Source organism: Nicotiana tomentosiformis, chromosome 7 (genome assembly GCF_000390325.3).
Source record: "Nicotiana tomentosiformis chromosome 7, ASM39032v3, whole genome shotgun sequence".
Taxonomy (NCBI): Eukaryota; Viridiplantae; Streptophyta; class Magnoliopsida; order Solanales; family Solanaceae; genus Nicotiana; species Nicotiana tomentosiformis.
The window spans coordinates 93621357-93637917 of record NC_090818.1 but is presented as its reverse complement, the minus strand read 5'-3'; the positions used below and the strand labels follow the sequence as shown (position 1 = coordinate 93637917).

At 37.1% G+C, this 16561-nt stretch overlaps 1 protein-coding gene across 1 annotated transcript; it reads left to right on the top strand.

Annotated features, from left to right (window-relative positions):
- The first annotated feature begins 15823 nt into the window (after window positions 1-15823).
- Window positions 15824-16561, top strand: LOC138896022 (uncharacterized). Its single transcript, XM_070180794.1, has 2 exons — window positions 15824-16208; window positions 16317-16561. The coding sequence occupies exons 1-2, from the start codon at window positions 15824-15826 to the stop codon at window positions 16559-16561; spliced, it is 630 nt and encodes a 209-aa protein (XP_070036895.1).

Sequence of the window (16561 nt, the reverse complement as noted above, 5' to 3'; positions counted from 1 at the left end):
AATATCAAGTGCGGCCGCACTCACTATTATGCGGTCCGCAGGAGTGAAGAATCAGATAGTTGGATTCAAGTTCAAAATCAAGGAGTGCAGACCGCATCATTTTTATACGGCAGCACAATCAGAAGCGCGGCCGCACTCGTTTTTATGCGGACTGCAGAAGCCCCGAAGATCCAAGCCCAAAATTCCAAGAATACGGACCGCACAATAATTGTTCGGCCGCAGAAGCTCAATGTGCGGACCGCACCAGAATTATGTAGCCGCACAACCTTCGCAGGGGCATTTTTGTCAGATATTTTCAGCTTAGTATAAATAGAACTTTTTGTCATTTTTAGGGGAAGTGACGTTGGAGAAGAGCACCTGAGCCGTTTTCTTTGCTATTTTGAGGATTTTTGTATTAGATTAATATCTGTACATTAGATTTTCTTTCCCTAATCAATTTATATGCATTCTATCTTAATTTCTTATTTGATTTCTGTACTTTTCATGAGTAGCTAAATATTTAGCTAGGGTTGTAACCCAACCCTAGTGTGGGTATTTGATTGGTGTTTAATTTAGGGATTATTTTTTATTGGGTTAGTGATATTTAGCCTTGTTCATGATTGAACCCTAGAATCAATGGTTGCAAGCATTGATTCATGCCTATTCAACTTAGCCTTTACTTGAGAAAGAGAGACTAAGTCTAGGAAAACTTGGCTAACAAGAAATTGGGGTGAACTCAAGAAATTGATAGCCCCAATTAAAGGGTTAAACCTAGAGATAGTAATACCCGACTTGGGCTAATATCACATGTATTGTGCAAATACCCAATTGGACTTGAGAAAGCCAAATTGGGCAAAATCACTCAAACTACCGAGAGGTATAGAGTGAGTACCCGGATGTGATTGCTACATCACGACCCCAACTAATCAAATTTTCCCTAGAGTTTACAACCCATTAGATAACCACCTAGGTAGAAGTCATGACCCTAGTCTCTTTTAAGCATTTGAAAAACTCAAAACCAAAAATATTGTCCTTAGTTTTATACTTGCAAACAATAGAGCCAAAACTTGCAATTAACTTAAATATACACCTAATCCCATATTCTAACTCCCTATGGATTCGATCCCGACCTTTGTTGGGTTTATTATTGCATCGATCGCCACACTACTTAATTGTGGTGTGGGTTTGGCCGAGATCAGTGATCGCAGATATTTACCCGCATTTATTTACTCGCACCTGCGTGATCGCAGAAGCGGACTTTCTGCCACAGGTGCGAGGGCAGGCTACCAGTGGTCATTCGCAGGAGCAAAATTTTTGCCGCAAAAGCGGCTAAGTGGGTCGCAGATGCGACGATACCTGGGCAGAAGCTATATATATATATATATCGAGGGCTTGGCTATTTTATTCATATTTGGAGCTATGGAGCTCGGATTAAAGCGATTTTTGAGCCACATGGATTGGGGTAAGTGTTCTCTACTCGGTTTCGGATATATTTCATGAATCTATCTTCAATTTTGGCATTTGGATTATGAATTTTAAAGAGGAAATTGGGGGGGTTTTGCCTAAAGTTTCATAGAATGAATTTTTGAGTTTTGAACGTCGATTCAGAGTCAGATTTGAGTGAAGCTAGTATGATTGGACTCATAATTGAATGGGTTGTCGGATGTTGTGCATTTTGTCAGGTTCTGAGGTGCGGGCCCGGGTTTTGACTTTTGGTTGACTTTGGGGTTTTGATTAAAGATTCAACCTTTATCGATTGGGTTTGTTTCCTTTGGCATTATTTGATGTTCTTGAGTTTCTTTTGCCTAGTTTTGAGCCGTTTGGAAGTCAGTACGTGCGGGATTGTATTTTTGGAGCATTATTTGGCTTGCTCGGTATTGGATTTGGCTTGTTCGACGTAAGTAACACTTCTAAACTTGGTGCTGAGGGTATGAACTCCTGAATATAAATGTTATGTATTTAGTGTTAATGTGACGCACATGCTAGGTGACAAGCATGTGGGTGTGCACCGAGTGAATTATGACTCTGTTGATTCAGTGATACTGTGTAGTTACTTAGTCTTGTTTTTATCCATGAAATTTCCACATGTTAGAGAAATTGAGTTGTGAATCATACTAGAAATCATGTTTAGGCTATATGCTTATTCCGTTGGTAGCTACTGAGGTCATCTATGCTGTTGAGTTATTTGCTTAAATTGCATCTACATACTCAGTCATGTTCATTCATTTACATATCATATTTTAGTCTTTATTATCATTCGTTGTCACATCATATTGTTGTCATTATTGGGCTGATTGGCATAAGATTTGTGAGCCCGAGAGACTAGAGAGATTGATGACTGAGTTTGTGCCTGAGGGTCGGATTGTGAGTGATATTGATGGAATCGGGTTGCACGCCGCATCAGGTATTATATATATATAGATCGAGTTGCACACCGCAACAAGCCTTATGGCTATATATATATGTGGATCGAGTTGCATGCCGCAACAAGCCTTATGGCTATATATATGTGGATCGGGTTGTATGTCTCAACAAGCCTTATGGCTATATATATGTGGATCGGGTTGCATGTCGCAATAAGCCTTATGAATACATATATGTGGATCGGGTTGCACGCCGCAACAAGACTTATGGCTATTTATATGTGGATCGGGTTGTACGCCGCAACAACCCTTATGGCTATATATGGATCGGGTTGTGCACCGCAACAGGCCTTAGGGCTATATGTGGATCTGGTTGCACGCCGCAACAGGTTATATTAGCGCTTGGGCAGGATCTCCCCCTTTGGAGTCTGCACACCCACAGTGAGCGCAGGTTCTATTGATTCATGATGGGATCGGGTTGTGCACCGTAGCGGGTACCATATAGTGCTGAGTGACTGAGTGTGCTAAGTGATTGAGCGTAAGGAGTGGGAGTGTGAGACCGTGATATTGAGTACTCCGAGAGTGTGAGTACATGAGTTCATCACTGTGATGCATTGCATCTAACGTGCATACTTGACATACAGACATAGAGATGCATTTCCTCATGCTACACGATTTTGTGACATTCACATGCACATTGACATGTAGGCATAGAAATGTACTTTTCTCATGCCATCTGATAATGAGACTTCTTAACTGTTGTTGAAAGTTTTTGGGAAAAATCACAATTTTCAAACTTATTCATATTTTTGGTGTTTTCGGTGAAAGATTTGAGATTTACTGTTATACTTGTAAAGCATGCCTATTTTCCGTAATTGTGAACGAGCTGAGCTATGTCTTGTACAATCTTTATTATATTGTTATGAAATATTGTTGGTTATTGGAGTTGAACTCTGACTGTTGTCCCGCTCGTCACTACTTTCAACCTAAGGTTAGGTTTGTTACTTATTGAGTAGATGGGGTCGGTTGTACTCATACTACACTTCTACACCTTGTGTGCAGATGTTGGATGTTGAGGTTGCTGCGTACAGTGGGAGCTGGATCTGAAAATGTACCTGCTTTCCAGTTATGGCTATCACTTGTCCTTGGTAGCATTAGATTCGAATTTTGTTCATTTACATTTCAACAGATGTTGTAATTATTTCAGTTCAGTCTTATAAAAATCTAAATCTTAGAAGCTCATGATTTGTACTACCAGTCCTTGGGAAATCCTTTGTATAATAGTTCAATTGTATTATCATTTCTTCTCTTAATAAATCTCATTAAATTGGATAATTGGTTATTGGCTTACCTAGCGGGTTGGGTTAGGTATCATCATGACTAGTTGGATTTTGGATCGTGATACAATTCCCCCCCTCCCCCTCTACTTTGAAAATTTTTCATTCTCCTCCCTTTAACTGACACAAGGTCTATTTTACCTTTGTCATTTTCAATTCCTTCCTATATCTTTTTTGATATGCTATTTCTGTATGATTTTACCTGTAACTTAAATTATGTTATATTGTTTTATGAATTATAATTTAAATTTAGTAAAACTATAAATAGAATAGTCCTTTTATAAAATTATCACAAAATTTATATACTTTAATGATTTTTATTTTAATATAACACGCATTAAGTATATATTTAGTTATATTTTCTCGGTGGTAAATAGATAATCTTTTAGGAGTTTGTTATAAAATATTCCTTTACTTTTAATAATTATAAATTTTCATATTACATACATTGAGTATATGTTATAATGTTCTCATTATTTTTTATTCTCGATTTTTTAAATTTCATTTCTATTAATAAAATTATCGATAAGAGTAAATTATTTTATTTTAAAATTTATTCTACTCATCCTTATCATTATTCAACGCTATTAAATTTTATGCTTGATTAATATTTTTTATTTTTAAAATAAAATTTAGTTATTATATAGGTAAGTTCATAGGATAGATATTAGAAAATAGAAAAATATCATATTACTAAAATAGTAAAAAATAAAGAATAGAAAGAGATAAATATTGTTACGAAACTAAGCTCAAACTAACAATATAAAACAAGAAGATAAGTAATAGAATAAGAGAAGAAGAGATAACTTTCTTATTTTATCAAGTGTTCGAGTGTGTGTAATGTGATGCCCAAACCCTCTATTTATAGGATGATATTTAGGTAATACAAAGGGATATCATGAACATGGTATTAACTATTGAGATCAAGGGGGGAAGATCATAGAGGAAGTTATGGAGGTGTGAGATTTACAACCATAATAGTAAGAAGTAGTGGGGATTATCTACATAATGGAAAAGAGTAGTGGTAGTTATATTTGATTAGTGGACATCCATATAATATGTATTTCATAACACTTCCCCTTGGATGTCCACAGATAATGTGTCTCAGTAAAACCTTACTAAGAAAAAACCCTATGAAAAAAAAATTTAGTGAAGGAAAAATAGTACACATATCTTGTAATACACATTGTTTGCTGCCTCGTTAAAAAACTTGCCATGAAAACCCAGTGGGATAAAACTGTCACGACCCCAAAATCCATTAAAGGTCGTGATGGCGCCGGGCACCGCTGTCAGGCAAGCCAAAAATAATTACTTAATTTGATTCTTATTTTTAATATTTCTGAAATTATATTTCTTTCAATTAAATAGTAAAAGATGGAGTTTACAAAATACATAATAATATATTTAAAAATTTCAATACAGTGCAATTCATAATCGCCCAAAATCCGGTATCACAAGTGCATGAGCATCAACTAGGAATATAAAATAAAATACAATATCTGTCCGGAATACAAATTGGAAAGAAAAATATAAATACTCTGAAGTAGACTCTGCCTGTTGCGGACTCGTAACGTGAAATGCAGCTCACCTAAGTCCCCGCAATAACTGCGCCTCTGCGCCCATAAGGCCACTAGACATATATGTACCTGCACAAAAATGTACAGCAAGTGTAGCATGAGTACGTAAATCAACGCGTACCCAGTAAGTATCCCGCCTAACCTCGAAGAAGTAGTGACGAGGGGTCGACTTCAACACTTACTAAGGGCCAACAATATGATAATATGAAATTCTAATTAAGCATGATATATATAACAATAAAACTCAGAATAAGAAATAACTGAACAATTCATCACCCTATTTAAGGACCCAAATCACTTCCTTCATTTAAAACAAATAATCTTTCAAATAATGAATTTATACCAATTATAAAAGGGACTTCCATTTCTATTATCATGTACAAAATTTCACCGAGGACGTTCGGCCCGGTCCAACATAAATGTAAATCGTGCACTGCTGAGGTTCGAACGGTACGAACTATAGATGCATCAATTAACCTGCCGAGGCGAACGGCCCGCTCCCATGAGAGTAGTAGAAGAAATACCCCGCTTGCGAATCATACTTGCGACGCGGTCAAATATAAATTATTAATTAATCATAACTCTGTCTTGATTCTTTTCAAAATAAAGACAATTCAACTTGAAGCTTTTAAATCTTTAAAATCCTTGACTTAGTTCCATTTGATACAATTAACAAATATAATCAAATAACGGTGTCCACAAAGCATGGTGTAAACCTAAAACTACCCGGACACAAACAGGAATAGTAGCTACGTACGGACTCTCATCACTTCGTGCGTACGTAGCCCCCACAAATAACAACACATATTAATGAAGTTCACCTATGGGGTAAATTCCCTCTTACAAGGTTAGAAAAGAGACTTACCTCGCTCCGAAATTCCATAACCGGCTACCAAACCCTTCCAACAACTCAAACTGATGCTCAACGCTCCAAAACTAGCCAATAAATGTGTAAACCCATAAATATATACTGTAATACTCATTATAATTAAATTTACAAAAATTTCTAACTTCTCTTGAAAAGTCGATAAAAATCACCCTCGGGCCCTCGTGCCCGGATTCTGAAAATTTTCGAAGATAAACTTTACCCATGTCACCACGAACTCAAATATATAATTTATTCCAAATTTCATGTCCAATTTCGTGGTCAAAATTCAAAAATATCAATTTCTAGGTTTTCTACCAAAATCCCAAATTTCTACAAATTTACAAGTCTAAATCCATGTATAATCCAAGTATTTAACTTGCTATAGGAGGGAATCACTTACCTTGACATAGATCACGAAAATCTCCCCTCCAAGAGCTCTAAACATCGCCCAACCAAATGAAAAGTGGAGGAAAATGGCCAAATCCTGTCTTTTAAAAACCTCACTACCCAGGCAATTTTTGCACCTGCGGTGCCTTGGCCGCATATGCAGTCCCGCACCTGCGACAAAACCCTCGCAGGTGCGCATTGCCTTTACCTGGCCAAGCTCCGTATCTGCGGACAAAAAGGGCCGCTTCTGCGAGCCCATCCGCTTCTGTGACTACTTCCCTCGCACATGCGGTCACACAGGTGCGCCAAAACTTCTGCACCGGCGGTGGCTGGCCTGTCCTCACTCTTTCGCTTCTACGGCTCATAGCTCGCACCTGCGAGCTCGCACCTACGGCTACCTCTGCGCAGGTGTGGTTACACCAGAAGCTGGAAGCTTCAGCTGTTCTTCCCAAGTCCAAACTCGATCCGTTTACCGTCCGAAATCCACCCGAGGCCTTCGGAACCTCAACCAAATATACCAACACGTTCCAAAACACATTACGAACTTAGTCGAGGCCTCAAATCACGCCCAATAACATCATAACTACGAATCACCCTCCAATTCAAACTTAATGAACTTTGAAATTCCAAACTTCTAAAATCGATGCCGAAACCTATCAAATCACGTCCGATTGGCCTCAAATTTTACACACAAGTCATAATTGACATTACGGACCTACTTCAACTTCCGGAATTGGAATTCGACCCCGATATCAAAAAGTCCACTCCTGGTCAAACTTCTCAAAATTATCCAAATTTCCAACTTTCACCCAAATGACCCCAAAATGACCTACGGACCTCCACATCCACATCTGGATGCGCTCCTAAGACCGGAATCATCATACGGAGCTATTCCTAGACTCGGAATCCCAAACTGACGTCGATATCATTGAAATGCACTTCAACTCAAATTTATAAAATTCTTTCAAAATGCCAACCTTCCACAATAGGCGCTGAAATGCTCCCGGTTCATCCAAAACCCGATCCGGACATACGCCTAAGTCCAAAATCATCAAACGAACCTGTTGGAACCTTCCAATCCCAATTCCGAGGTCGTTTACTCAAAAATCAAACCTTAGTCAATTCTTCCAAATTAAAGCTTCCGAAATTAGAATTTTCTTTCCAAATCAACTCTGGACTTCCCGAAATTCAATTCCGACCATACGCACAAGTCATAATACCTGAAGTGAAGCTGCTCGGGGTCTCAAACCACTGAATGACGTGCTAGAGCAAAAAATGACAGGTCGGGTTGTTACATTCTCTCCACTTAAACATATGTTCGTCCACGAACGTGCTAAGAACTGCTCTGGCGTTGTCTGAAATCGTTGATTAACACCTCGTGCGCCTACCCGTGCTACCATAACCCAGTTGAGTACATTTGCTCGAGCAAACCTAAAGATCTTCCTCTTTATCTAGCCAAGTAAGTCTTAGAGTCAAATTCCAACATACGGAATTCTCTACTAGGCCTGTTTCCAACATACGAACACTGTATCAATCACTACACACTGCACCAAACACGATTGTGTACCCTTACTAAATTCTTACCATGCACCGCATAATTCACATGATCATAATAACATCCTCCGATAACAATGGCCGAAATTCCAAGAATCTGATGTCTACAATACACTTCATGACACGTATAAGTCCTGTTCCAACACTTAGAATGCTGCCACAACGGAAGAGATGTGCAGAAATTCATAACCAACTGCCGAGTCAAACAAATCATTGGGTTTATTCTCTTGACTAGAACCATTACCTCATTATGAACCGAATGACGATATTTGCTCTCTAATATGCTTCATATAAATCTGATCGCATTAATCCCAGGTCCAAAAATCTCATCTCACCCAGTACAAGCTGCTCAGGCAATAAGCCACCTCAGACACTGCCAAATATCTCATATGATGCCATAATGTGCTAACAAGCTACAAACTCGAATGTGATACATAAGGAAAAACGAACTCTGGAAAGAGTTACTCGACTCACGTAGCTAAATTAAACAACCGAAAGGATGTTAGGAACCTTCCTCAGGAAATGAGAGGCAAAACACACCATAATAGATATGGGAAATTGTACTCAATACCACACCGTTGCGGCGTGCAACCCGATCCAACCATGATACCTGTGGCGGCGTGCCACCCGATCCAAACAGCATATCCGTGGCGGCGTGCCACCCGGTCCACACATAATAATATAAGGAAAACATACCTCGAGCCGTAATGCTCATACTCACGAAATGCCCGAATATCAACCACAAGCACGCTAAGTGCATAATACAAATCCTGAGGAGACTGGTAGCGCCATAAGCTACAAAACTCAAGCACGACTAAGGTGCGATAAATGACCTGCATCTCGAGAGCCATCCTGCGCATATAACACCACAACCTATACGGGATATCAATACGAGTGCGAATAATCAAACTGCCTCACAACCCACATGGAACACTAGAGACTACACGGAAGGGCCGACAACAGAAATAACATCCAAGGTCCGAAGAACCCTCCGAAATAATGCTATGCTGAAATGAACACTTCTGGATTGATATAGATCCCACATTCACATTTAGATCTATCTACGGACCTCAAGACGATCGTACCGCACTGGGCTAATAACCTTTCAAGAATCCACAATAGCCCTTTTTCCCATGGCATACAAGAACAACCGTCTCTGGAACAAACTTCCACAACCCACAATCAAATGAACCAAGCACCCTTCAGACATAAATTCTCACATTAGCGATAGTACCACAATCTTCATACTTGGTTTTAAATCTTTAATCAATTAGGTGACTACATGTCACACTTACACAATCTTCCCGTAGGACGCACTCCCGTGACCTTCCGCACCAGGTAACAAGTCTGCACCTCCATACAGCCGGCCACTTTAATGCTGTAAAGCAAATCAAGAATTCTCAATCAGTACACAAAGCCTCTTACATAGGACACCGATCTCAGGTGACGCTAAAGACAATACCATCTTACTCTAAACATCTAAATTCTTCCATGATCATCCGAGCTCGTGACATTCTTGTCAACACCGAACTGCAACCTTGATCCTCGGCTTCCAATTTTTCCTAAGCCGCTCACTGCACCTAAAATGCCAATACGCGATGGTACAAGAATTTCACCATAACTCCTGAACCACTAATAGAATAAACACTTTATCGTATAGAAACCATTTACTTAGCTCATCTCAGAAGAACCAATACAACACGCAACTAAATTCTCAAACCGCAAAAAATACAACCTCATGTCGTAATCTAAACTGCCATAACTTTTCCGAAAAATCCCTTTACATAACAAGGCCATACGAATCGAATACCTCCCAAATTAACCAAGTTGTGGTGGTGCTCAAGCCCAAGTGTACAACCACAAACCACATGTATAACTTCACGCTGGAGAAACTGGTCACTGCCATAACCGTGTTGATTCAACCATTACCAACCGAGCCACTTCTTCTAATTTACTCCGGATTTGCCTTAGGAATAATAATAGCTCCATTCAAAACATCATGAACCCAAATCCGCACTTATCCGGAGTGACCTTATTTCACGAGACCATGCTATCTCAAAACCCACGAACCATCACACATTTTCCTTGTGCGCATATTCGCATCTTCAACGGGTACACTCATTTCGATAATTTCCCTATGATTCCGAAGTTATTTTCTCCCATTCTTCCACTTCTACACCGCATACCGAAGATAACATAGAACACTCTAAGCTCCTTTTATAATCCGCTGCAACATCTCAATACTTAACCATACTACGGACTCGAAATCCTTAAGCACCACACTTTAACTTTTGAATCCACTAGGACCGTTGTTGAGAGTCACCCATTCTGACTTGGTCCCAAATATAATCAAACCCCAAGGCTCTGCTAGCACATGAACATCCTCTCAAAGAAGCACCCGGCTAAATCACTTTCCTTGTAAATCATATCTACGCAAAGCATAAACTCCGAGTCTTTCCAAAGCCCGAACATGAATCGATAAGACCAATTATAGCACACATTCCTCAAATCCTTGGCTCAAATCACCACTGATGTCCTCTTTCTTTAGTCGTAATAACCCACCAACATGCCGATAATCAGAAACCTCACAAGTAGATAAACATGCAATCTAATCATAGACGGTGGGGCTCTCCCACTTAGCTTGAAGCTACCATTGCATAACTCTGGAACCTACCAAGATTCCTTCTTCCTTACTAACATGACCTTGCGCAATCGACCTGCCAAATTCCTCGAAATCTCCTTGTTAACCATTTTATGAACGCCTTGAATCACTAGCCACATTTACATATTCGACCCTTTATGTTCTAACAAGAAACATAAGTGCACCAATTGTACTAAGACACAAAAAATAAATTATATATGTCATATAGGAATTGTTGAAACTTTATTTAACAATTTTTTCTGGAAACCTTTATGTGCTTCAGAACAATTTAAATCCTTCAAGAATTTTTATTATACACATATCAAGTTTTTCATGTATTGCCAGATTAAGACCTGAAAAAGATTTCATCCACCACAGGAGAAAATTCCTCCATATAATTAATGCCAGGATATTTACGAAAAATCTTGTGCCACAAGTCATTTTTATGTTTATCAACTTGAATCACTTTTTGCACAAGAATATATTTGTACCTCCACTGGCTTTGTACTTTTAGGTGTTGGGACTATCCTTCTAACTTCAAATTTTTCAGGTGAAATCAATCTTGATTACGTATTTTTTATTCGGCCAATCATTTATCTGTCCAAATTCCATGACAGATTTGAGCTCGAGATTCTCGTCAATATTAATAATATTGAGTGCTACATTATATCAACAATATCGTCAACGATTACTTTATATCGGTTTCATCGTTACCCAATAAATACATAACCTATTGAGATCTCTTTATCTCATTATTTTCAGGTACCTAAACCTCTCTCATGAGGTCTTATGGAGTGTTATGTCGTGGTGCTCTTCTAGAGCATTTACCTCCTTATTATGACCATCTTGATCATTTGTTCTTCTCCTTCTTCAAAGAGTTTTATCTTTGAAATCAATTAGTCTATTACGCTTCATGTATGCCATAGACTCTGTCCATCATGAATTTTATTCTATTTGGAGCATTAGCAACTGAAATATGATATTTAGTTTTGGGTCAGCAAATACGCCTGGCAATATTTTGACAAATGAATTACCACTTGAACTTCAAGTTCAGATTTTCTTGTACGAGGATCAAGATGTACTCATAATAATTCATTCTATGTATTCTTTTTTCAGCTGCCCATTTTCTCCCCCTAATATTGGGATCACCAAAACATATTCCCAACCTTCTTTTGAGGACCCATCTTTATGCATTATGATGGAATAAGTAAATCATATAGCACATCCATATTTCTAAATGGAAATTATTTGGTTCCTGAACCTGAACCAATTGTAATAGCGAGAATTTATCATAACTTGTTAGCTAGATGCATATAACTGGTATTGTATATTAAATAATACACATCATACCAAATTTCTTTTGTTTGGGAGATTTGTATAACCAATGATTTAGCTATAATTGGAGGCATATAATTTCTGCTAAACCAACTTGGATATAAACCAGCATTATCAAGATAAACCATCATAATTTATATTCTAAAACTGTGCTCTAATAATTTGAGTAAGCAACCTTGCAAAATTCAAACTGCAAGTTGATAACAAAGGCGCATATGACCATACAATAGACACATCTATTAAAATCATATAACAGTAAACAATCCACATGGTAGGTGACTGGGCCCATATATATATCACCTTCTATTTGTTCCAGAAATCAAGGGATTCAATCCCAATCTTAACTGGTATATCATAAGAATAAGCAGCACAAGAAAATTCTTGAAGAATATACTATTTCTTCAATATATGCCAATGTGAATTCTCAATTAATTTTTGCATCATAATTGAACCGGCATGGCCAACTGGTCATGCTAACTAATATTTGTTCCAGTAAACCTCAAGTTTACTTGTGGCATGTGATTCTATCATCATGCTTATACTTGTGTAGTACAAATAAAAGGAAAGTCGAGCAACCTTTTATATTTACCCGATATGATTATAGTAATATAAAGATATTTAGTCATCCTTTCATTTATTGTCTCAATATGCCAACCACTTTGGCTAATACATTTGAAACTCAAAAAGTTTCTTTTGAGACTTACTACAATATCAATGTCATGAACAATTTCATTCATCTGAGTAATAAATTAGCTCTTCCGGAGCTCTTAATTGATTTTGTACTATAAGATCTTTTGTCACACCATCCATATGGTGAATATCTCCTTCACGGAGAAAATTATATCATAATAATTGTCATGGTCAAAATCATCGTAAGCAAAATCATTTCTTGCTTTAATTTTACCTTTAATAACTTTTTATAAGGCATGGCCAAATATTTTTTAGCGTACCACATGTATGCGACCAATGACATATTCATGTAACCATACTGTAATATTAATTATTTTCGTTTCTCTCAAACCTCCCTTAAAGGTGAGTTGTGGTATTTATCCAACCATACATAAGCACATTATTATGCATAATCTTTATCACATATATATTTTCACATTCACTTTTAGGAATGAGTCTGCATTTACAATGCTTATCAAAAGTCACATTTTCAACGAATGAACTATAATCATGTGAGCGTGTCTCGTATTAACATACCATATTGATACATATTTCGTTCACCTTTGAAGGATTATTTTGAAAACCTTTATTGTTCTCTTTTTTATAATTACCATAATTATGACTATTATTATTTTGATCTTTGGCACACCCACGTTCATTGGTCAACCACTTGTCTTCATTTAGGTTTATTATGCATCCTATTACATTCACTTCAAGAATGGAGCAAATCAAGTGGGACAAGCTTCATGCTTTTTCATGAAAAATGTGTTATTTTTCTTTAGTCATTATTATATCAACAATATGGTACATTGTAACTCAAACCCAATGTCTTACACATATAAAAATATGTTAGACCATAACGAGTTGGAACTCAAACCCAACTCTTATCATCATGATGCATCATGACTCAAATATGATGTCTTACCCTCATGGTACGATGGAACTTGAAACCCATCGTCTTACCCTCAACCAATGACATAATATCGAACAGGCCAAAGTGCACAAAGACACCCTCGAGCTTTAAAAGTTTTACCTGTTTTAAACCACATATAATAGAGATTATAACTTACCAAGGGCATATCTTTTTCCTTTTTCTAATTAAGCGACAGTAACTAAAGAGAAAGATGGACCAAGATTATATATAAAACATAATTACTTTAACTTCAGCAAAAAGTTGAAGTACCGGTGTAGCCAAACTTTGGTGCACTTTGAATTAAGATCAGTAGCGAGTATGTATATTTGAACCAGTCATAATAAGATATTTGTTCCTTAACCGAAAATTTCGAAGCAATACTAATTTTCAAGGGAAGTTACCATAACTCCGTTAACCAATACTAATGGCAGATAATCATATGATATTGTTAAAATTAATACTGACTTCTGGCGAAAGAAAATCCCATTACTTGCACCAACTATCCATTTAAATTGTATACATATACATATACATATACATATACATGTATATGTATAAATGTATATACATATACATATACATATACATATACATGTATATGTATAACCAATATTATATATATATATATATATATATATATATATATATATATATATATATATTTCTTTTGAACCACAGATGTGTTATTATTTTATAAAATAATTGTTGGGTTTAAAAGATTGGTGAATGGAAAATGGAGGGAGGAAAGTGGAGGGAAAATGAGTTCCCTTTTGCTTTGAAAAGAGCAAGTGTCCCTCATTGGTGGTGGAAAGAAAAGAAAATGTGTTTATATTGAGAAAGCACTTCCTTTGATGTTAAATGGGTTGGAAAGAAAGTAAGCCTCACGCCGCCATCGTCGTCGCTCGGCTCGGCTCGGCTCGACTTTGGCTTCGGCCGCTTCGGCTTCGGTCAAAGATTAATTGATTAATCTTTTTGGACAAAATTTTTTTCAATTATTTAATTAATTTTTCAAACGGAAAACGTTCCCACCTGTTCCAACAGCCATGACTGTTCTTGAAAAGTTGCAAACCTTTTTTGAAATAGTGACAGATAATGGCTATAAATATGCCTTGATCCCAGAATCTTTCCTTACGAAAGTTTTTGAGCTTCTTCTCCTTCTTCTGAACAATTAAAATTTCAGTATGGTTTACAGCCTTCGAGTGGTTCGTTATTTCACCGGCGTTTTTGGTACCAACACTCTGGTGAGTTAAATCATTCTATCCTGGGAGGATAATATTCCAGCACCTCGGGTACTTGAGGGGAATAATTTCCTTAAGGACACACTATGTATTCAGTAGGCTCGATTTTATTCCGAAATTATATTTAAGATTCAGCTTCATTATTTCGATATTCTGTTGCTGCTAATTTTCTGTTTCCTCTTCTGTTTCAAAAAATTTACTATTTCACTTTTTATTATAGTAATACAGATTGTCTAACAATCTTAAGGAAATTACTTTTTATATTGTAATTTGTATTCTGTTTTTGGAGATTAAAACCTGTGTGATTTTCTACTCCTTCTGAAATTTTTTATTTCTGATTTGAAGATATAAAAACTTCATCGGAGTATTAAAATTCAATTTCGATTTGAAGAACATAAAAATTTCATCATTTTCTATAAAACAGTATATAAAAACTTCATTTTTTTCTTTATTAATCGTACTGTTTATCGTTAATTACAGTATTATTTACTGTTTTATTTTTTATCATTAATTGAACTATTCTGTTGTTAATAGTGAGAAATGGCAATTGATAATGGAAATCCTTCTGCGACTGTTGCGGCAATGATGATAGCCTCATCAAGCCGAACTGTTATGCCACCGGTTGAGAAATCGGAAAAAGTTTCTGAAGCCAACTTCAAAGGATGGCAGCAAAGGGTGTTCTTCTGGCTTACTACACTTAGTATGCAGAAGTTCACCAGTGAAGACCCTCCAGTGCCTGCCACCGACATGCCGGATAATGAGAAGTTTATGATTGTTGAGGCGTGAAAATAGGCAGGCTTTCTTTTCAAAGGCTACATCCTAAGTGCTTTGGAGGATGACTTGTACAATGTCTACAGTGCTATGAAAATTTCGAAAGAATTATGGGACACACTTGAGAAAAGTACAAGACTGAAGATGCATGCTTGAAAATATTTGTGGTTGCCAAGTTTGTAGACTATAAAATGATAGACAGCAAAACCATTGTAACCCAAGTTCAAGAGCTTCAACTTATTTTTCACGACCTTATTTTTGAAGGTATGGTAGTAAATGAAGCAGTTCAAGTGGCTACAATGATTAAAAAATTGCCTCCTTCGTGGAGAGATTTCAAAAACTGTCTAAAGCACAAGCGCAAAAAAATGAAGTTGGAAGATCTTATAATTCGTCTCAAGATTGAGGAAGACAACAAAACAGCCGAGAAAAAGTCTCTTGGAAATTCAACAGTTATGGGAGCTAATATCATTAAGGATACTACTCCAAAAAGTAAGAAGAGGAAGAGGTCTTCTAGACAGACTAAGGAACAGAACAAGAAAATATTCAAGGGCTACTGCTACAATTGCAGAAAAGCTGGTCACAAAGCCCCTGATCGTCGTCTTCCGAAAAAGGATAAGAAAAAGGGATAGGCCAATATAGTGGAGAAGAGTGATGACATTGATGATCTTTGTGCAATGTTTTCAGAATGCAACCTAGTTGGAAATTCAAAAGAGTGGAGGATTGACTCTGGAGCCACTCGACATGTTTGTGCTGTCAAAGAAGCATTTGCAACTTACTCTACTGCTGGTCCCGAAGAAGAGTTTTTCATGGGAAATACTGCAATAACCAAGATTAAGGGTTATGAGAAGATATTCCTGAAGATGACTTCCGGCAAGGTGTTAACGCTCAACAATGTTCTTTTCATGTTCCTACTATTAGAAAAAAATTAG